The following is a 21765-nucleotide window of genomic DNA, read 5'->3' as shown; positions in this document are numbered from 1 at the left end:
CGTGTCTTCCCTGAATTACACAGCGGCATGTATGTGCTCCTGTTACCTGTTCCTGTTGCAGAGGTGGTTTGGCTCTGCTCTGCTGCACAGTTTTTCACGTGTAAGGTGCTGGAAAACTTCCCCAAAGTTGAATTTCTGTTAATTTACCCCTCAAACTGTTGCTTGTGAGAAACACATATGTGTCATTTAGAGAGAGAAATTTAGCCAGTTATCTGCATAAGAGTTCCTTCTTAAGTGGGGTCTTTACCTGCTGAAACAAATGTTTTCTGCCAGTCCGCATCAACTCTCAAATAAAGGGTCACTCTTACATCTGCTCTTCCTTGTATAATCCTTGATTATCTTGTTTTTAAAAGTTTTTGCCATCTGAAATCTCTCAAATCCCTCAATTAGCCTGTTGTCTAATACGAACATCCCTCTGAGATTGTCTTAGCAGCATATGTTCAATAGCATAATTTAGAGAACCACGAGGGCGGAGGAATTCCAAAGAGCATCGCTGCTCTATATCAAGAAGCAGGGTTTGGCTGCCAGTAATGCCCTGGCACTGTCAAAACAACTGAGGTTTGAAAAACATCCATCCATGGCATTCATGAATAAATGGTTTGCAGTAAATCAAGCTCATTTGAAAAGGTCTCATTACCATTTGGTCATACAGAGATGCTGGTTTGGTCAGGGTGGAGCTAGCCAGCTCCTTGAACCTCTGACATTCCCATTATTATTAAGCTTAATCTTTTTTTATTTCCACCTCATAGTAAGCAAGTAAGCTGAATTAATAGTGACAAATATTAAATAGCCTTGACTTCTTAAAGCAAGTCATAGATGTTTCTTAGCAGGCTACATAAACATTAGAAAGCTAACCAAAATTCAGTAAAGGCATGGGTAGTATTTTCCTTGGTTATAACACATTTTGGATCGGGTCCTACTGCTTTTGTTCAGTGTATTGAGCTGCTTAACTTTCCGAACACTGACATTATCCATGTTAAAAATTAAGCTTGCAGCATAGTGCTTTGCAGAATAAAAACCTAATTAATAGGCTTATTAGTTTGGTATTAATTTTATTTTTAGTATATAATACCAGTCCAAAGACTACAGTACATTTAGTACCTTATAGAGGTTTACAGCGGGTTCCCAAAACATGTTGGGTGGTATTGGTAGAGGTGAGGCACCTTTACAGCAGCATTTCCAGCCCAGGCAGTGCAGGGAGATAGTCTGGGGAGAGAACAGCAGCCACCTAACTGCACACAAGGAATAACAGCAGCCAGGACAAATGCCTTTGCCGAGAACTCCAGCATAAAAGGACAGTATTGAACGCCAAAGTATCGGCTAATCCATAACACCATAAATATGCATCCACATTAATAAAATATACAGGCCAAATGGCAGGGCTGTCCTTTCGTGCAGAACAGACTTTAAGCTGACAGTGAAGCAAGGACCTGTTTGATGTAATGTGGCATTATTTCTTCTCCTGCAGCTCATGCTGTTATTTATCTTCCACTTGCAGCTTCTCGCAGTCAGTGAGCAGAGGCAATTTCTAGCGTGCAGAAAAAAGAGCTCGTTCAGCAGCATCTGTCTCTAAGCGCTTCCTCTGGGGTGAACCCCATCTTTCTTGTTTAATGTCAGTGAGGAGGCTGCTGGCAGTTTAGGGAGGTCCAAGCTGAGCTGAGGCTGTGCTTGGGAGAGCTACCTGCCCAGTTTTTGGGTGGAAGAGCACTGCCTCTATGAGTTTGCCATCACAGACATAGAGTGGCACCTCACCAAAGCGGTAAAGGACAAGGAGATCACTTTCACATCCATTTACCCATCGCAACTCACAGCAGTTGTACAGACAGGCTTTCAGCCAGGTTGCAGGTTACCACAGAAACAGCATTCCTCGTTATCCCCTATTCCCATGGGAAGGACTGTAGCCCTTGTTCTGACTGTTGTTCATTCAGTTGCCTGTTGCCTAAAAAAGCGAAACCTTTGCATGCTTTCCTTTTTTCCATAGAATTTTAGGAACATCCACTGCTAAAAGGGTCATGTCCCTGCTTGTAATTAAAGAGACAGATTTAGAGCCTGCTGCAAACACTGATTAGATTATTGTTTTTTTCGCACTTTAAGATAAATCTGCATGAATTCATGGGTGACAGTCTGAAGGAGATCTCTTCCATCTCCTTATACCCCAGGGCTGATGTCCTGTTTCTAGGATACAACAGTAAATCCCACACTCTTCTAATTAGCCCTGCTACTTCTGCAGAGCCTGTGTGGGGAGCTCCCTGGTGTTAGGAGAGCTCTGACCACAAAGCTGTCAGGGGAATGTCTGGTGATGCCGTGCTCCAGCATAGCTGACCATCCTCTTTGCCGAGGCCAGGGATGCCCCGGTGTAGCTGTTGCTGCCTTCTGAACCCCATCCCAGCTTACCTGTATCCTGCAGCCTACAGAACTGCAAGCAGCATTTTGGGATGGTACAGCCAAGGCACTCGATGTGGCAGCAGAAAGGTTATGCTGCCCTTCTTGCTCCTCACTCCCAGGTGGTGTTTTAACAAATGCCAGCCAAGCCACCTTGTTCCAGGAGCAAATTAACCCACGGCCACTGCCCTGTGCTCTGCAGCCCCAGCAGCAGCCAAATGGGTTTCCCCTAGTGCCACTGATCATGTAGACAAATACAAGAGTAATTGTGTGAAAGGGCTACTGGGACAGGAATGTGTTTTCTTTCTCAGCTTCTCTTGCCAGCTCACAGACATCTGCCCCTCACAGCGGCTGGGTTGTGACAAAGCCATGTCTCTTCATGCCACACTCCTCTGCCTGATGGAGTGACTTTTCCTGCGTGCGTTCTTGCCGCAGCTTGTTGCTGCTTGATGGAAGATACCTGGCTTTGCATGGTTTCTCTGTCCCTGAGGTGACATACAATGCTAAAGGGAGAGCTGGCGGATGAATAGCAACTCTAAGGAACAAACCACAAGTAGTTCACTCCAAACAAAGCAGTTGCAGTGTTTCCTAAGGCTCAGGCTCCTCTTAGTCCTTCAGCATCTCATGCCACTGGTCTTGTTCAGTGAAAAGCAATGGGCTCAGTGCTTGGCCATTAAAATGAGTGGGATGCAGGGTTGTCTTTAACTAAAAGCAGAACATGGGCCCCATACTTCAAAAGGAGTTTTCTAACTAAGATATATTCTTTCTCAAAGTAATGCGTGACACACTTAAACTGAGGACATTCTGCACAACAGCTGTGTCAGAGAGATTTGACAATACCAGGATTTGATGTCAGTTATAACTGCTAGAAATCTGATTGCAATGGCTGGCAGGTTATCTGTGTAATAATGGGTATGTTATAAAATAGGTTGCTTAGCATCTTTGGGGCTCTCTGCTCTAGTTCTGGGGAAGAAAGCTGTCCTATCTGCCTTTTGCTTCCTTCTCTCTTCCTTTAATTTTTAAGCTTGGGTACACTGACTGATCGAAGCGTCAGAAATACCATAAAATTGGGTGGTATTTATCAGAGACATGACTTGAAAGATAGAGAACTTTTGTATGAATACAGTGAGGCTGAACAGCAAAGACCATTTTACTTTGTCATAAGACAAATGACTGAAAATATCTTACCTCCATTATGCAACTCCATGGTACAGCCTCTTTTTAAATGTTGTGTTTCAGTTCTGGAAATGACAGAGGGAAAAAAAAATTGAAAGGATTCGGTGAAGGGTAATGAAAATGATTAGAGGCACAGAGAACCTTTCATATGAGGAGAGATTTAAAAAGATTAAGCCTGCTTAGTTAAGACAAGAGATGAATAAGCAGAGACATGATGGAGAGATGTGGAGTAATGAATGGCACAGAAGAGGCACACTGGGTACTTTTATGTGCTGTTTTCTAAAATTAAAGCTGAAAGAAGAAAGCCGAAAAAAAATAAGACAAGAAATATACTTGCAATAAAAAAAAAAACAATGGACACATTTAAACTCTGTTTTCTGCAGTACTGACTTCACCTGTGGAAGCCACTGTTGCAGGGAACGGAGATAATGAGCTTAGGAAAATTATGAAAAAGACTGACTGCTTTGGGGAGAATCATGAGCCTATCAAAAGGGAAAGGGAGCTCTCCAGTAGCTTTGAATGGGAGCAGGATTGACCAGCTGGCATGATCCACCAGCTTCTGGAATGAACCACCAGCCCCAATGAGCTCTGGGTACTCTTGGTGTCTCAAAACCAGAGTCCTGTCATGCAGTGTGCAAAAAAAAAAGCCAAATTGTAGCACACAGAGATGAGATATTGTTTATTACAGAGTTGCACAAACCTGGATGCTGGAATAAAGCCTGCATGCCAGAAAGAAAAGTAACAGCCTTTATATAAAAAATGTTATCACTACATTCACACCTTAAACAGCCAATTGGTTACACATTTGCGTATTGATTACATATTCATTTTAGTGTATAATGAGCAACATTAATCTAAAGGACACTTCATCCAACAATCTCGAGATATGTGTTAAAGCAAGACTCAACTAATTCTGCAGGCTTCAAGACACCTAAAGTTGCAATGCCAGTCTCTCTGATTAGGTGTTTTGCAGCTCACCCTTATCTTTGTTAGATGAGTGGACCGACCTAAAACTGAAAGGATATATGTATCTTTAGGCTAGCAATTGCAGCCAGGATTCATGCTGTTAAGTGGTAAAGACAACACTGGTACAATAGGCACAGCTACACCTGCACTGGGTACAGGTAGTTACCCACTTCAGCTGCCTTCGGTGATCTAAGATAATACAATTTTCTTTCCAGGTTGAACAGGCACAACCTTTCCCACCATGTGTTGAGAGAGCACGTATTTTCCAACATCCCTGTTTTCAGTAATGTCCGTGTAGGTCATGTATTGAGGCATCTCTTGCTTTTCAGTTGACCTGTTTGGAGGGTGCTCAGCCAGGATGGTTTTGTTCCTCTGTTTGACTCAGTGACATGGGAGGAAGGATCATGAGAAGTTGTAGTGCATCAGATCTAAGATCCAGCAAGTTCAGCATCCAAAGATGTTCAGAGGCACATACTTAGATAAGAACATGAGATTAGAGTGCAGAAGTATAGGGAGAACATGCAGAATACTTCCATCCCATTTTTTCTGGGGCTGAGGATTATCTCAGCCGGTGCCTGAAGTGGTGTTAACCAGTCCTTGACCAAACCTGGAAGTACATGATTCATGTAGATTTATTAGGCAATATAACCTTTGGTTAGATATTGAGAAAGTTGTTATATTTTTTTTTAAAACCCCAAACCCAAGCTCACACTAGCAGAGAAGATCTCTCTCCAAAGAGGCTTAATTGTAGATTAATATATAAGTTTTCCTTTACAAATTTAGAAGCAATAAAAGGACTTTTGTATGTGTGAAACAATAAAAATTCAATATGATTAAAAAAACAGTTTCTAAGTAATAGCAGGATTGTATCATATATGTTGATTCTTCTCAGTTAGTCAAGTCTGGAGTCCTCAGACAACCTGTCAGGCACTTATTGCTTAATGAACCTTCCCAAGCTTCACAAAACAGGCAATTTTTAAAGACTAGATTCTTTCTTTTATATTATGAGAATTTCACTGATTTTCAACTCGGACTGGAAAGTCTAGTGCCCTAAAGCCACTGAAATTCAAAAAGGGTAGGTGCTAGCATTAAAAGGTATTAAAATATTTATAGAGGACTTGATCATTCAGACAATTGCAGAGGTTTCTCTGTGTGATGCTTCCAGGATCATCAGGGGTGCACAAGATGCAGAGAGAAGCATTTTGGGGCAAAATAGATCTTCTCTCTTTCCTATTCATACCAAGTAAATTATGTCTCATAACTTTGTGGGCCAGATTAGGAAAGGGGCCTGTGTTTGACATCTGTGAGGTGTTCTCCTGGGCATCTCACAGAACTTAAACCACATTGCAGGCTTTTTCTAACATAATTAATTTCCTCTGCAATAATCAGAAGACTGCCTTATTTCTCTATGTATCATGTGTTAGTTCTCTTGGCCCAATTAAGGAGTGCTTTGGTTAATCAACACAGTTGAAGAAGTGAAGCATCACCAGAAGACAGGGGAACAATAACATGATCATATTTAATTCCTATTTCAATTAAATTTCAGCACTGTTTACAGTCACTGAGGTTTTTTCCCCTGGGGTCATCAGCAGTACATCCATTCTGTGGGCAGTGCACGCTGAAAGGTGACGCACCAAGCTTTAAATAGGAATTTATTGATATGCCTAAATGCCACTTAAAAATCTGGGCAAAGATTACTTGGACAAGTTTTCACAACTGAGTCACTGATAAGGCTAGAAAAAGAGTAATGAACAAAACTTAAACCGCTAAATCTCTGTATTTGCAATTACTATGTTTTCTGCTTCAGTTCACTGTGTGCGTTTTTTTCCCTGAGTTTGTGCATTTGGTTTGCTGTGCAAAGGAACAATGTCAAGGGAATAATTACAGGATCTTTTCAATGCTTTTCTCATAGATTCAGAGAATACCCAGTGACAACCTGAAACCTTACTCTGGAGATGCTGGATATCCAGCTGCTTCCTTGGGCTCCATTTTACTCTTTCTGGAAGCTTTATCCTAAATAAATGCACACCCTGACAGGTTGTGTTTCACTTGATAAATTTCTGCTTATTGCACTATCCCAGGCAATTCCATCCTATGGAGTTGTTTGGGATCATCTTCCAGGAAAATTATGACTTTTTATCACTCCTGCCAGTAGGTAGGTTTTCTGATGAAAGATTTTAGTGTATCTTTTCTATATAATTTTGAATTTAGTTTCTTATTTACATGGTCGCATGGCTGGTATTTATGCCTTCAGATTTTAGTGAACTCAAGGGGAATTATAGCCTTCTGCAAATTCCTGTTTAGCAGTAGGATTTTTTGTTGTTGTTGTTCAAGCAGCAATTAGATGAGCTTTACAGCACCTCCTGAGGGCTTTGGGCTACCTATTTTGTGAGAACTCACCTGGAATAGACATAGCCAAAAATGAAGCTCTTCACTGCACCTGTCTTCAAAAGTCCACACAGCTTCTTGACGAACATGTCTTTTGCTGTGACTGGTAACTGTTGTATACGGTTGTGATTACATGATCAAACAGTCTTCCTAATTACAGTCTCACAAGGCCTATTACATACTCATATATTGTGAGTTGCTCCCTCTGAAATCACTAGGATTCCTCAAAATTAGTAAATTTAAGCAAAATGGACAATGTTACAGGACTGGAGCCTGTCTGTGGAACTGTAATATATCTGATCCAGAATAAATTGCTTCAAGATAATTGGAAGTTTCCATTGCTAAAGAAAATGGCTTCTGGTGGCTTCACAAAATACCAGTTTCTTCCAAGTCTTCTCACACTGGTGATCTAAAAGCTGTTATATCTGATAATGTTTAAGCTGAAGTATTTGCGTCTTGTGCTGTTGATATGACTGCACATTACAGGGTGATGATCCAGAGGACACACCCTGGAACTTCACATGCCAAGATGGAGAAAATCAATCTCTGTTAATAAAAAAAGGCAGGCTCAGTGGTGCAGAAAATCACTACTTGGGAGCCTTAAAGAGACTCCTTCAAAAATTCATGATTATAGAATGGAAACTTTGGCTACATTGTAGTCCTGAAAGAAATCAGGATATGGAAGGAAAAAAAATCAAATTTTCTTTAAGTAGAGAAATTAAAGAGTAAATCCCATAAGAAGATATAGTCGTTGATCAGATGGAACATAATTATATCGTCAATATGTAAGAAAGTTTTCCAGGTTTCCCAAGTACCAAACACTTTTCCCAAATACTTTTCAAAGGCTGTTTGTTTGTTTATTTTCTTCTTGTTTATTCATGCTCCTAGCACTAAATCCATCGAAGTAAAATTTCTGATTGTTGTGGTCAGCTGCTGTAGGGTAGCCACAGGACATTCAGCCTCTAGTGATATACAGACATTTAACAAACTCAGTGTTGACCCAATGACTTAATACTCCCCAAAGTATTTGGTGATGTCCTCTGCTGTTGGCATCCACAATGCAAATACAGTATGCAGTAAATAGCAGAAAGCCAACATCTTTGCCCTCATGTGTGCACTGTGCCTACAGCCATCTTGACGAAAAGCTTTTCTAACATGACAGAAAACTGAAGACACTAAATACCTTTTTATAAAGCAGATTTCCCATTTTCTGTGTATGGGAAGTCTGAATTATTGTGTCATGATATTTTGGGGGCCAGAAGAATTAATATACATTCCTGCAGTGTAGGTGGGTGTGATGGCTGATAATTTGGATGGTCTTTGGCTTGAAACACAGCTTGACTTACATTCACGGTATTTTAGCTTTTAGCTGTGGCATACCCATAATGCAGTATTTGTTTGAAAGAGACTGGATTGTTTTAGATGTAATCTAGTCATTTGCCTGGAAATGCAGCCACTCTATAAGAGTGTGCTACAAGGCCTTTCTACCATGTTATCATACACAAAATTATTCTTTTTAAATTATTTTGCACATATTTAATGCAGCTGCAGATCTATTCATGAAGAAACAGTTCAGCAGATCAGCTTAAAACCAAGAAGAAGCTCCTGGCAGTTCATCTTCTTGCTTACTTAAGCATGGCTGAGTCATGACTACAGTGAATCCAGCATTTATTTATTTATTCATTCATTCCTTCCTTCATTCACTGTTAGGTGCTTGTGTGAGGGGCTTGGGTGAGTGCAATTTATTCATGTAGGTGCCATCTTCCCTGACTTCTGAGGTAAGGTGAGACGGAAACACTATTTTACACAAATACCTGTTTTTCATGTTTTGCATAACAATATATTCATAACATTGGACTTCGCAGAACTCATTTGAATTATTTTCATTGCAAAGATGGACAAAGAGGACAGCTGAGAGACAAGGAAAAAACTGGCCTTAGAATTCAACACATTTATATTTATAAATTTTCAATAGGAGCTGGAAAAGATCAGTTTTAATTGAGGCACTCAGCTCTCTCTCAGCTGTAACTTGCACTTCCTCAGTACATTATTAAATAATTTGCCAGCAAATATCACATAATGGCCATTTTGCACTTGCTGCTCTGCACTGTACTTTGGATTGATGTGCTGACAGTAGCCCTGTCTGTACCCAATTGGTTTCACACATGGACTTGCCCAGCTCAGAAAAGTACATTTTAATTGTAATACCCCCAAATCAGGGGCACATTTGCTAGCATTCCTAATTCAGAACTTCCCTCTGCAGTTCTCCTCCCGACTCTTTAATGAGTAGGAAAGACACACGTTTGATTAAACTAAAGGCAAGTGATGGGTGGAACAAACACTTGCACAAAGTAAGCAGCTGCTTAGTATTCAGGAGCAAGCAGAGCACTTCAGCTTCTGCAAACAGCTCATGGGGGATCAACTTTTATTTGGCAAAGAGGATGCCTTTCCCACTGTGCAGCACCTTTCTGAAGCTGCAGATGCAGCCGAGGAATTAAGCAGATGTCAGCCAAGACAAAGGGGTCCGATTCTCTGCCAAGCCAGTCAGGTGAATGAGGTGGTCTGCTTCGGTGTCAGAAGGGAATTTGACGTGATGACTGAGCACGTTATACAGAAGTGTCTGTTTCCATACCCTGCTGTCATGAGAAATCATTGCCATGGTAGTTTTTGCCGAATGGTGTGATGTTCCAGGGAGGCGATTGCTGTCTGGGATGCTCACAGGGGTGCCTGGTGTGCACCATGGGGCTCGTGTCTCATTGCACACATGCTCAACTGCAAACTTACTCACAGCAGCACAACACTTACACCATGGCTTGTTATCACAAGCCTTACAGCCAAGGAAAAATCTAGGGTAAAGGAGTTTTTTAGTGTCCTTCTGTCTCCCCATTGTTTTTCTCCCTCTGTTTCAAGGGATGCTGCAGGCTGTTTGTTGGCTCCTGCTGCTCATACTGAGGTTAAGTTGCTTCCTAAGAGAGACAGGGTAAATGTTGTAGTTCTGTTTGCAATCTGAGCCTCTGCTGCTGTGTACAAGCAGGCCTTTTGTACCCCAAACAGCTTCAAATTACTGTATATAAACCATAATTTTCCGGTGGGATCACTGTAGTTTTCCATTTTGCTGCTAATTGGATGATACACTTGCAATAGCCTTTGTTAACATGGCTAGCGCTGGGCAGGGTACAGTGATGGAAGGCTTTTATTTAGAAATCATGCAAAACTGCAGTGACTGTCCCCACTTGACAGCAATTGCATCCAAACACCACTTAACTAAATAACAGACAATTAGCTTGAAGAAAAAAAAAGAAGAAAATTGCTTACTTCACATTCTTTGTTGAAGGAAATACCAACCAGAGGATGGGAGGATTTTTCTTTCTAAGAGAAGACGAAGTGGCAAAAGATGTTCAGAAAATGCACTGTGTTTGTTTTTTTTTTTTTTAATACTGTCTTTTTCTCGCATAAGAATATTTGAAGAACCAGATAAGAATATCTTAAGCTCCTGAGACATGTAATTTCCTTTGTTTGTTTGTTTGTTTTTTTAAGTCCATATCGCAATCACTATGCAAGCACGTTTTTTTCCTCCTTTCACCCTGCTGTAGGATACTTTAAGCACAAGGGCAGCTCCACTGAAGCTGGCGGCCTTCACAGGGAAGGACGAGCAAACAGCAGGCTGCTGTGCAGTGCAACAAAAGGACTGTGATTGATATTAACATTTGCATCACCAGACCAAGCCCTTCTTCTTTCGTATTTTATGGACTTTTAGGGATCCATAGGGAAGGTGTTGTTAGAACGTGTGATGTTAAAAAAAACCTGAAGCACTCAGAGGCCTTAGGAAGCAGCTGAGTGATGTTGTCAGGACCGGTGTTTCATGTCTGGATCTTTTTTTGAATCTGGGCAATATTGCCAAAAGGTGATGATTCAGCCACGACCATTGCACAGGGAAAGTCAGCCACACCACAGGCAGGAAGAAAAAGGCTCCCTCCTAGTTTATTGCCCTTTATTTTAAGTATTAGCTCAGTATCATCTTGCCAAAAGAAATAGTACAAGTCAACATGAAGCATAAAGCTCAATCCTATCGGATTTCAGCTGTGGTAGAGCAGAGGCTGATGTCTGCAGTGGGTCTCTGACAGCTGGGCTTTCGGTGGATGATGCACTGGGCAGAGAAAGAGCGTAGGTCGGACCAAAAAGGCAGCTGCTACAAGCTGACAATATCACGCAGTAAGAGATGACCATTTACTCATGGCATCCTGGCTTTGAATTTTTATTGCACTTTCCTCATAAGCAGTTAAAGCCAGCAGTTACTGCAAAAAGGCATTATGTGGCCTCGCCTCTCACCTGGGGGCTGGACTGCAGCCGGTCCCTTGGGGTTGACATCAAGGCTGCGGCTGCCCCGTGTCCATTAGTTGCATCAATCAATAATTCTTCACTTCGACTTTTTACTCGTTGTTCAAAAAAGATTTTATTATGCTACTTTGAGCTGCTCACAGCATCATTTCACAGGTTTCAAATTGTGTTACTCTTTTGTTAATACTTTTAGGACCTGTGTTTCATAATTGGATAATGGAGGGTGAGAGTCTCTTAACCATCAGGAAAGCAATGAATATTGGATGCTTTTTCATTAACTGATGTGAGATTCAGCACTGCAGATATTGATCTGTTACTTTCTTACAGGAACATTTTACACCTGAATGCAAGTTCAAAGAATCAGTATTTGAAAACTACTATGTGACATACTCTTCAATGATCTACAGACAGCAACAGTCTGGCCGGGGTTGGTATTTGGGTCTTAACAAAGAAGGAGAAATAATGAAAGGAAACCACGTGAAGAAAAATAAACCTGCAGCACACTTTCTTCCAAAACCATTAAAAGGTAATTGCTTGGGTTTGTTCCATCTATCTGAACTGACATTGTCTTGTGTCAGAGATGTTTGATTGCTGTGCATACATATTTGAAGGGTTCAGCTACTTATATAACTGAAGCATGATGTTCTGTAACACATTGTTAATATAACCAGAGCTGCTTTTTTTAGGTTTCTCTACGTCACTGCTACATTTCTCTAATCTAACCAAGCACGCGTATTAGGTTATTTGTGCCCAAAGTCCATGGGGTCTTCATTATAGGTAGTGAAAGCTCTGCCTGGAATGGACCAAACATCTGCTCATAGGCCATTAGCACCTTGCTGTATAGCTTGTCAATCTGTGCTTCATATTACAGGATGTCTGTTTGTCTGTTTTTGCCTGGGACAAAGCTCTAATGTGCAGTGCTTATTAAACCGCAATTAATGTGGTATCAGCATGTGGCATTGAAGGTAATAACACATGTGGCATGTGTACACACTGTGTATTAAAAGCCAAGACCTAGAGTCATCCCAGTTAACCGAAGCCTCTGAAGCAGGAGTGTAGTCAGACTTTGCTCCTCTTTGGTGAATGCAGAGAGATATCTCAGTCGATGTCTGAGGTGCTCTTTTTCTCCAGAAGAACCAGCTACCTGTCTTTCTGGGCTATGCTGTTAAGTAGCCTTTCAAGACAGTGCCATTTTAAAATCAGGGAGGTTACCTCAAGGGTGCATAGCCCTCAGTGGAAACTGGATTAGTCTGGCAGTCTACATTTAGGGCTGGGTTTCAGGCAACTTATGTCAAGGTTGATTCTCACTTCTAATGTGTGTGAAAACAAAGGAAACAGAAGACTAAAAATTAATTTTCACACCCATGTGCTTAGGCTACATATACAAGTAACAGATCAAATCACAGCTGTTGACAGTGCTACTTCACTATTAATAAGGAAATGTGGATTTTTATCAGCTTAGGTCTATCTTGCAGAGTTTTCTAAGTGCAGGTGGGTGGATGACTGGTTTTTTTCCCTTCTCTAAAATGTCATTCCCCTGAGGAGTAGCTCAGGGGTTCTTAGGAATGGAAGAGGTCTGCCATGTTTCTTTCATTCACTCCTTACATTGCATATTGCTGAATGAAAAATCCCAATGCTTCACAGCTGGGCTTTGCAGGAACAGACTGAGTAGCCTGTAAGACGTGCTGATGTGTTGCCTCTCTTTTGCTTTGCAGTGGCCATGTACAAAGAGCCTTCCCTCCATGATCTCACAGAGTTCTCCAGATCTGGAAGTGGGACCCCAACAAAGAGCAGAAGTGTTTCAGGAGTGCTAAATGGGGGTAAATCCATGAGCCAAAACGAGTCAACGTAGCCAGGTTCAGGCAAGCCAAGTGCTCTCTAAACAGAACCTTACCTCTGGATGCAGTTGAATTCTTACTAGCAGTCTTTCATCCAAACGTTCAATTGCCCAGGACAAGCCACTGAACTTGCATAGGTCACTCGTTTATCAGCCATTAGATCTACTGGTTGTCAAAGGATATACCCCAATAATGTAGAATATGCTTGTGCATATCACAAGGCACTTGGATAGCCAGCAAACATAACTGCGGAATAAATCTCGGAGAAGAAATGTCCAGCTCTTTCTCTCTCTCTCTTTTTCTCTCTCTCTTTCTCTCTCTCCCTTATGCTTTGTGGAATACGAAACAGAAAACATTTCACTGCATTTACTGCTGATAAGCATTTGCTTTCCAACTCAGAAAAAGACCACTTTTGCTCTTCAAAGGAAATTTTAATGCTTGTATGTTTTATAGGGGCAAACAAAAAACAAATATGTAAACTCCGTTGTTTCCTTGGCTTACTGTTTTATATCTAAGGCTTGATAAAAAATGTATCCTTTAATTTGGAATAGTGCAACTTTTTGATTTCTGAACTCCAATGGGTCTTTAAAGTTATGTCTTTAAAAAAATAATAAAAAATTCAGGGTTGGAACTGAGAGTTATTGTCTCAGGCTCAAGCAAACAGTGTTCTTGTGGTTTTAAACACAATGAAATATAAATTTTTATAGATTTGTAGTTTCTGGTAAAGTTCTTGTGCTAACCCCAGTCTGTAGGAATTGAGTTGTTTTGTTATCCCAAGTGGAAGTTAACAGAAAGGGATAAAATTATCCTCCAGTGTAGATTTCTCTTAATTCCATTTTGTGTGTCATGTTAAACTATTGTTGTGGCTTCTTTTCTAAAGACAGAAACTGTGGAATTAAGGTGACTTAATTTTTTTATAAGAAACGTCTTATTTGTAAAAGTCCTTCTTTCACTGTAACGGGCACGTGAATATTGTGTAGAAGGAAGCGTTAGGACAGGTTACCCCTAAACAACATATACTTATACATGCTATTGGAAACAATTGTTTAAAAAAAAATGTAGTTAGGTTTCCATTTAGGTCATCATGATGTCTGTTGCATGGGAGAAAGTTGGAATATTGGCATAGAGTTGCATGATGTGTAAGATTTTGTGCATTAATCATTGTTGGATTCTGTGCTCCAAAACTGACATAGTTCTGTACAGGCAGCTTTCTGCCTCGTACAAAAGAGTTGTTTATTATTTGTTGTATACACAACCATGCACTGAATAAACTATTTATATTAAGATGTACTTTTTAAAAAAGCTTGTTTGATTATATGATGTACATCCATGATTAATTTCAAGGGAAAGGGTTGGCAGTTAAATTATAAAGTTATAAAAGATACTGTAATTAATGTTCAAAATCTTTCTATGTAATGGGTTATTCCCTTGTAGCGCCGTACACTATACAAATGAGAACAGGTTCCTTCTTTTGGATCTTGTTAGAACTGGTCTTACAATGCCCAGCCGAGATACTCAAAACATAGTGACGATTAAGTGCCACAAAGTCTTGGTAACGACCCCTCTGCTGTGCGCTGCTGGAGCGCCAGTGAATCATGCTCCTCTGCTTTGAGCTCCTCCATGTCTGACCTCCCCAGTAGACTTTGTCGGTGCAGCACAAAGTGCCACCTCGTAGCACAACCTCCCCAGAGCCCTCAGTACAGGGGTGACCCAAAGAGGTGCAGTAAGCCAAGCACTGCTCGTGCCACGGTGGCACTGTGAGGATGCTCGGAGTTGCTGTGCATCAACTGCAGGTACATTTTAAGGATCAGCTTTATCTGGTCTCAAGGAAAAAAGGCTCCCATGCCTCCTGCCTTTGTGCACACGCTCTGGAGGGAAAAATGTCCCTCTCTCCTGCCTTTTCTCTCCAAAAACTTCAGTGAGAATTTTTCTCATCTATAACATCCAGGCAGCTCTGACAGGTGAGCTTCATTCATCAAGGTGTTTTGAGAAGTCCTAGGAGGAACACGTTATCACCACAGGTGGCTGAAAAACCTGTTCTGGGAGGGAATAATGGAAATAGAGGCAAAAAGTTACCTATAACTGTTAGCCTGAAATTAATAATATCAGATATTCTGCTGTCTGCTCTGTGTCCCTTCCACCTCACCAAGCTGGAATTAGCCCTCAGACCAGGCTGGGACAATGACTTTTTTAAAAAGGTTGGAGCTGAGAGAGGAGGGAAGGAGATCATGTTTCAGATCAAGCCCCTAAACAACTGGTTGGTTTGTGGTAAATAGTAGGGAAAGAGCTCTGGCTTGCTGAGCTCGCATATTGGAGCAGAGTGTTGCCCTCCCAAAACCCACCATCTTGATGGCCTTCAGAGGGCCAGGGGGTCCTTAGGTCCAAAGGTTGAAGAAAGTGGGAGCACTACCAGAGCCACAGAAACCTTACAAATTTAAGATGCGGCTCTGATTGCTCCAGAGGCTTTTTGATAACTCAGTGAGTCTGGAGCATCTGTTCCCTTCAACTTAATATGCTATGCCCTCATGGAACATTTATCTTAAACCTCCCAACCCCGAATATCAGACCTATTGAGGCGTATGTTCCAAAAAAGGAATCCGAGTGCCTTAGAAACATAAAACCTGGTTAAAAACATGCATGTTTGTAGCAAAGGTAGTTCAATGCAGAGTGTTAATTGTCCTAAAGATAACTGGAAGTCTGCTGCTTTGCTTTATAGCTGCAATCTTACTGTTATTCCCCATCCCCAGTACCTCCAAACTTGAAGGTCATCTGTAGTGGGAAAAAAAGTGCTCATCTCCAAAATTGCCCGTTCTGAGGTTTGTAGTCTGACCCATCTTTCATATTGACATTGGCATCAGCTGTGTGTTCACTGCCAAGTCCCTAGTTTCAAAGGTTTCTAATATACCAAGCTAACAAAAGCCACTCTTGGATTGAGATGAGAAGAGAGACGTAGTGATAGATGAGCCATAAATAGCCATTTCTAATAATCATGTTAAATTTCTGACAAACCTGTTCCAACAGTATTTTTTTCCTTCAGAGTATCTTGGACTGAACGGGGAATATTCTTGATAGACTCCTGATAGCAGTCAAAAGCTCATCTACACTATGATTAAAGTTGGGGAGTTGGGGGGCGTTATTCCCTGGGTTTAACATGTGGAGCCATAGACTGGGATTTAATAAGGAGAAAAGAGTTAGAGTTCAGAGACAATGAAGTGAAGGTGATACTCTGACCCAGTCAGAAAAGTCCCTTAGGTAGACAAGAACGGGGCTTCAGCAGAAGACTTAAGAATTCTGCTAGATGTTGGTTATTGATCAAGAGAAAACTTATAACCACTGGTCAACTCACTTTGCTTTGCCCCATGTACAGTGGCGAAGTGCAGTAAGATGCACACGTTGAGTAAGGGCAAAGCCCAGGGGCTGGTACAAAACCAAGCCCTTTGCTGCTTCTGAGCCACTAACCATCTGCAGCAGGCTTGGTCCCAGGCCCTTCTTTTATTGCCAATGTGATGGCTGATGCCTTTCACCTGCCATTTCTCTTGTCCCTGCCTCTCCACCGATGCTGTCCACACGCAGTGCGGCAATGTCACAGGCCTGGAGTTGGGTCAGGAGGTGCAAAACTGGCACAGCCACTTTGTGATTCACCTGGGCTCCACTTCGCAAAGCCCTGAGCCACCACAGGGGCTGTGCAGGATTGTTATGAAAAGCTGACAAATACTACCTGCCAACCCAAAAGAAAACAGGTCACCTATGAAATTGCGAGGAGCACAACTATTATGAGGCAAAATTGCTGCCTTTTTGTGATCCACCTGTCAGAGTTGCTTTCTCGAAGGTCTCTGCAGGGGATTCAAGCATTGCCTGCTTGGCCTGGTTTTGACATGAGGGAGGGTGGGAAGAGCTCTTCTCTGTATCACAGAGATCTTTATTTTTCTTTTTTCTTTTAATTTACTTCATGCTACCTCATAGCATGGTTGTATCTCTGTAGCCACTTGCTCAGCCGTGTTCATTGCTGGCACGATGGAAGACATTTCCCTACTTGGGGCAAATATCTCCATGTTACCCCAGGCAAGAACAGTGCCCCTTCTGCAGCACCGTCTCATGTCCCCACCCGCTGGTTTCCAGCCCATGGGCCAGGTTTTCCAGTGGGATAAAGACGGTGTAATGAGCTCAGGGATGCTGTGGTAGGCCAGGCCTCTCCTCAGCTGAGCACCAGCATGAGAGCCAGGTCTGGCAGAGCTTTGCTGTGTCTTGAGTATCTCTGTGTGGAGACCAGAGCCAGGTCTAACAGGTTTAAATGTCTCCCTGACATATCTGTGACCAGGACACTTTTGCAGGACAGAATCTGTATGTAACAATCTCCTGTCTTCTAATAAACAATTCTCTCTAAAACAGACTCCCTCTTGTCTGGGCTTTGATTTTTAACACTGCAGATACTTAAGGGCTCTCCACCACCAGTGCACTACACCATTGCTTAGCTTTCCTTGGGACGTAGACCCTTCTGTATCAACTTTCTCTTTTTCCTGTGTCTTCCTGAACCAGAGTGGGGGCAACTTGAATGGTCAAGCCGAGACCATCACAGGTGGATCCTTCAGTTTGCTGTAGCCTCAACATGGTCCATGGAGGACAGAGCAGGTGTGATGCATCCAGCTCAGAGAATGGCTGCTCTAAATATTGGAGCTCAGTTTCCTATACAGTGTAAGACCAAGACGAAAACCACCATGGTTTTGTCTGACTTTGGTTCTGCAAAAATTACATGAAAGACTAGTAGTAAGTCTATTTAAAATAAATACACTTCTTAGGAAAAAGCCCTACCATGTGATTAACCCCGAATAACACCAGCTTTGGGCTTTTTCAGCTCTTTTGAGGGTAGTTGTTCTTGACAACTTAAAATTCCCAATTTACAGGGTAGATTTTTAAGAAACCTTCTCCCCTGGCATGAGGGAGCAGAAATATGGGGCAGTGCCCTTTCCTGGCAGGCTGGCACCAAAGTTCATGCATTTTGGAGAGAAAGATCCTGAAACAAGCTGGGTTTTCTGGTGCATGATGGCTTTTATTGCTGATATGCCCCAGTAGCAGAGCTTACCCTGCTTTGGGAACATGCCATGTCAGTTTGGAGGACACTCCATCACCCTGCCCTTCTGCAGCTCCTCTCACGGGGAAGTTTAAATATTAAAGGAAAACCTAAATTTGAAACGCATTTTACACTAATCAGAGAAATTGAAGTAATAAATTATTCCATCTCATCAGGAGCTGGAAGACAGTTTATAGAGTTCCCTTCAAAGATCATTATTAACAATTTGTAAGTTAAGATTCTTAAATACCATGTTTGTAAAATTACTTTCAAGCACCTCTAGGCCTAATTTTTTTTCCCCACATGTGTTTGGCATGTCTCACCTAAATTCAACAACTGGAGGGGCAGGATGGGTTTCTCAGCATCACACATTGTCACACTCCTTTTCTGAGCTTGTCCCCTTGCTGAGGACAGGTTAATGGGTCCGCCTTCCACCAAGGGCCATCACACATGTATGGAGGAAGAGTTGTCCCTGTACTGGCTTTCGTGGTGCACAGAGACAAGATGTTGAGTGGGGCTCATCTGAGCTGTTGATGGTATATTTTGGGGGACACAGCAGACTCGCAGTTCCCTTTGGTCCTGCATAGAGACCTCTCAGCTCAGAGCATGCTCCCAGAGGAGCCTGGGGTGAACTGAGAGGCTTTGCAGAGAAAAGAACTGCTCAGGCACTGGCAGAAAAACGCTGCTTGCTGTGGCTGAACGGCCGTGGCAGCATCAGCACTGAGAGAACAATGGCTAGTGCCTGTTAAAATTAATTCATTAGTTAATAGACTGCAAAGCTCTGAAAAGTAATTTGTCATGGTTTGTCACCCACACCTTAAAGAAAACCAAGGCACAAACAAAAGCCCTATTGAACCAAACCACTGCCACTCATTGAGTTTAGCAGGACCCAGCTCATACCCAGACACACAACCAGTACAGCAAAATAATAACCCTCTATTGTGGGGGTCTCAAGGCCTGATCCTAACCTCAGTTGTGAAATACACCAGGGACTATGGTAAGTCTGAAGTCCAATGATGATTTGAAGTACCTTTATCTAGATCAGCAATTGACCCAATTGCTGAAGGACCAGTGGTTAATCTGTGAAATATTTTTAGATAACAAAATTAACCAGTTCAAAACTTAATTAAACCTATTTCCTTCCCAAATGGTTTCCTTCAAATGGTACTTGAAATATTTTTACTTTCCTCTGTTGTCTGTTCAATGCACTGGTGAACTTTTTCTTCTGAGCTTCTCCTCATTTTAATTGTCTGCTCATCCAACCATCCCTTCTGATAATTAAGTGAGTTAATAATATAGAATGATCTTTAAAAATTAAACTTCTTTCATTATTAAGCAAAAGCAGAACTTTTGTTGTTGTTTAAAGGGGTGAGATTTTAACTTTCTTCATTTAAAAGAACAATTATTGTCTTTGGAAGTAGTGGCAACATTTGGGAATCCACCTGCTACAGAGATGCTGGTCGAAATGTTACTTTGCAGTAAATAACACAAAGGTTTCGCATAAGGTGATACAATGAGGTTTTCAAGGGAGTTTCAAACAGCTGATCTTATGGTCAGGCAATCAGGGTAGACTGAGCAAAACAAAGAGAAAGTGAAAGAAATCATAAACTGGTCAGGAATAGCAATGCTGCACTTACCAGCCAGCATCCTCTTCTGCTATGGAAATGCACAAGGGTTTAAACAGCTGACAAAGATTACGAAGTTGGATGGAACTTGCTGGGCAAGAGGAAACAAGAGAGGGGGGAAAGGTTAATCACCAGCAGAGTTAAAGGAAATTAAAAGTAAATGTGCTAAAAGGTGTTGGGAAGAGAGAGTAGGCCTAGGAATAACTGCTGAGTGGGAGGGTCTTAATGATGACTCAAAAGTGGCAAAGAAGTTATTGAAAGTTAGGCTGCCTACAGATCCAGGCATTTGTCTTAGTATCAAAAGCCTTCATTAAATGCCAATAAAACTTCCAGCCATCTGGTTCTGAACCACCTAAGCCAATCTCTGCTCTGATTGCCCAGAGCGCTGGGTAAGTCACCTCCTCGCCCTCCTGGAAAATGGTTCCAAGAGGAAAAATCACTGTAATTACAGAAAGGTCAACAAAAATGAATGAGCTCGTCAAGCCCGAGTGTATTGGACCCCGGAACAAACAGGCCCAGGGTGAGTGGCTGAGTAGCAGTGTCTCTAACCAGTTTTATTTATCATCTGAACCTTGTGCTAAAACCATGTTATTGCTCTATAGCCAGAAGGAAATAATTGATTTCTAAGCCAAATTTGATATCAGATGGTTTGTGTTAGTTCACATACGCAATGGATAACGGTGTTCTGCCAAATACCTCATCTGCGTCCAAGTAGACTTCATGGTATCACTGTGAATTTAGCAGTAGAATCAACTAAAAGTTTAGCAGAAAATATGTACATTCTCCTGTCCCATAAATACTCTCTGAACAAAAACATCCTAATCCCAATAGCTCAAGTATCACCTGCCCTTCTTAAAAGTGAATGCTGTGCTATAAAATAGAGTGATGCATGCCTAAAAGTGCATGAAAAAGAGAGCACAAGAAAAGAGCAAAAGCATTATACTGTAGGCATGAAAAACAACTGCATATAAATTACTTCAAGAGCTATTTTTCCTGTTAAAAAAAAATTGAACTACCATGTGAAACGCTCAAACTGCAGATGACAGAGAGGCATCCGGACCGCGTGGCCCTGCTTTGCTGTACTGCATGTGCTAAGAGAAGATGAAGAAGATAAAGAGATAAGGAAGTTTGTCCTTTTTTGGAAGATCTGAAGAACAAATATAGAATAAGCATTTTCTCCTCGCTATATAATAAGGCATCATGGGGATATATGAGACTGAAGTCAGCTCGATTGTGTGCAGCTTGGGAGCACCAAGGTAGACCTGATGGCCACAGTCTGGTCAGGCTTAACGGTTGAGAAAGGGTTTTATTGGGCTGAGTGTACCTGGAATTACTTCTAACTCTGGTCAGAGATTTGACTTTTGTCTGCATAAAACCAGCACGAAATGCAGTGTAATAAACCACCACATTATGTTGTTCCCATCTCTCTCACTAATGTCAGAAAATGAACCAGTCAGTGACTTGATGAAAGAAAATGTCTGCACTCTTCCTCACATGTGCTAAAGTATGCAGGCTTTTGGGGTAACCTTTACAGTAATTTATGTATTCAGGAACAGCAGCCAAAGAGGACGGTAGCGTGAAATTCCCTGCAAGAACCCAGCATTCAGCCCCAATGTCTGAGCACTTATTTGAACAGGATCTTGATTTTTTTTTTTTTTTCTTCTGATGAAGGCAGCTGTCAAACCACTCAGGGAGCAATGATTTGTAAGTAACCATGATATTTAAACCCCACAACCTTTTAAAAAGTGTAAGATCTGGCTTAAAGGGCAGCCTTCCTGAAATAAATGGCTCTGAAACACTCTAGGTCAGATTTAAAAAAAAAAAAAATCCATAACAGACAGACATCACATTATTTTACTATAAGATGATGAATCACTAGTACCTGGCAATTGATTTGCAAGTTACATTTATTTATGATGTGTTTGTACAGCACCATGCACACCCTTATCTGTTACCTAGATCCCAAGGAGTTACTTTGTCCAAA

At 41.6% G+C, this 21765-nt stretch overlaps 1 protein-coding gene across 3 annotated transcripts in view; it reads left to right on the top strand.

Annotated features, from left to right (window-relative positions):
- FGF13 (fibroblast growth factor 13) overlaps nucleotides 1-14378 on the top strand; it is a gene marked incomplete at its 5' end in the record, with an annotated part of 238418 nt that extends 224040 nt beyond the window's left edge. For all 3 annotated transcript variants that reach the window (XM_082062312.1, XM_082062310.1, XM_082062311.1), the window contains 2 exons: nucleotides 11578-11776; nucleotides 12966-14378. In XM_082062312.1, coding sequence (XP_081918438.1) covers nucleotides 11578-11776; nucleotides 12966-13102 — 336 coding nt within the window. In that variant the 3' untranslated portion in view covers nucleotides 13103-14378. The remainder of the gene's footprint in view (nucleotides 1-11577; nucleotides 11777-12965) is intronic.
- Nucleotides 14379-21765: the final 7387 nt, after the last annotated feature.

This window comes from Streptopelia decaocto (assembly GCF_964273445.1).
Source record: "Streptopelia decaocto genome assembly, chromosome: 10".
NCBI lineage: Eukaryota > Metazoa > Chordata > Aves > Columbiformes > Columbidae > Streptopelia > Streptopelia decaocto.
This window is presented reverse-complemented; position numbering and strand designations above follow the sequence as displayed.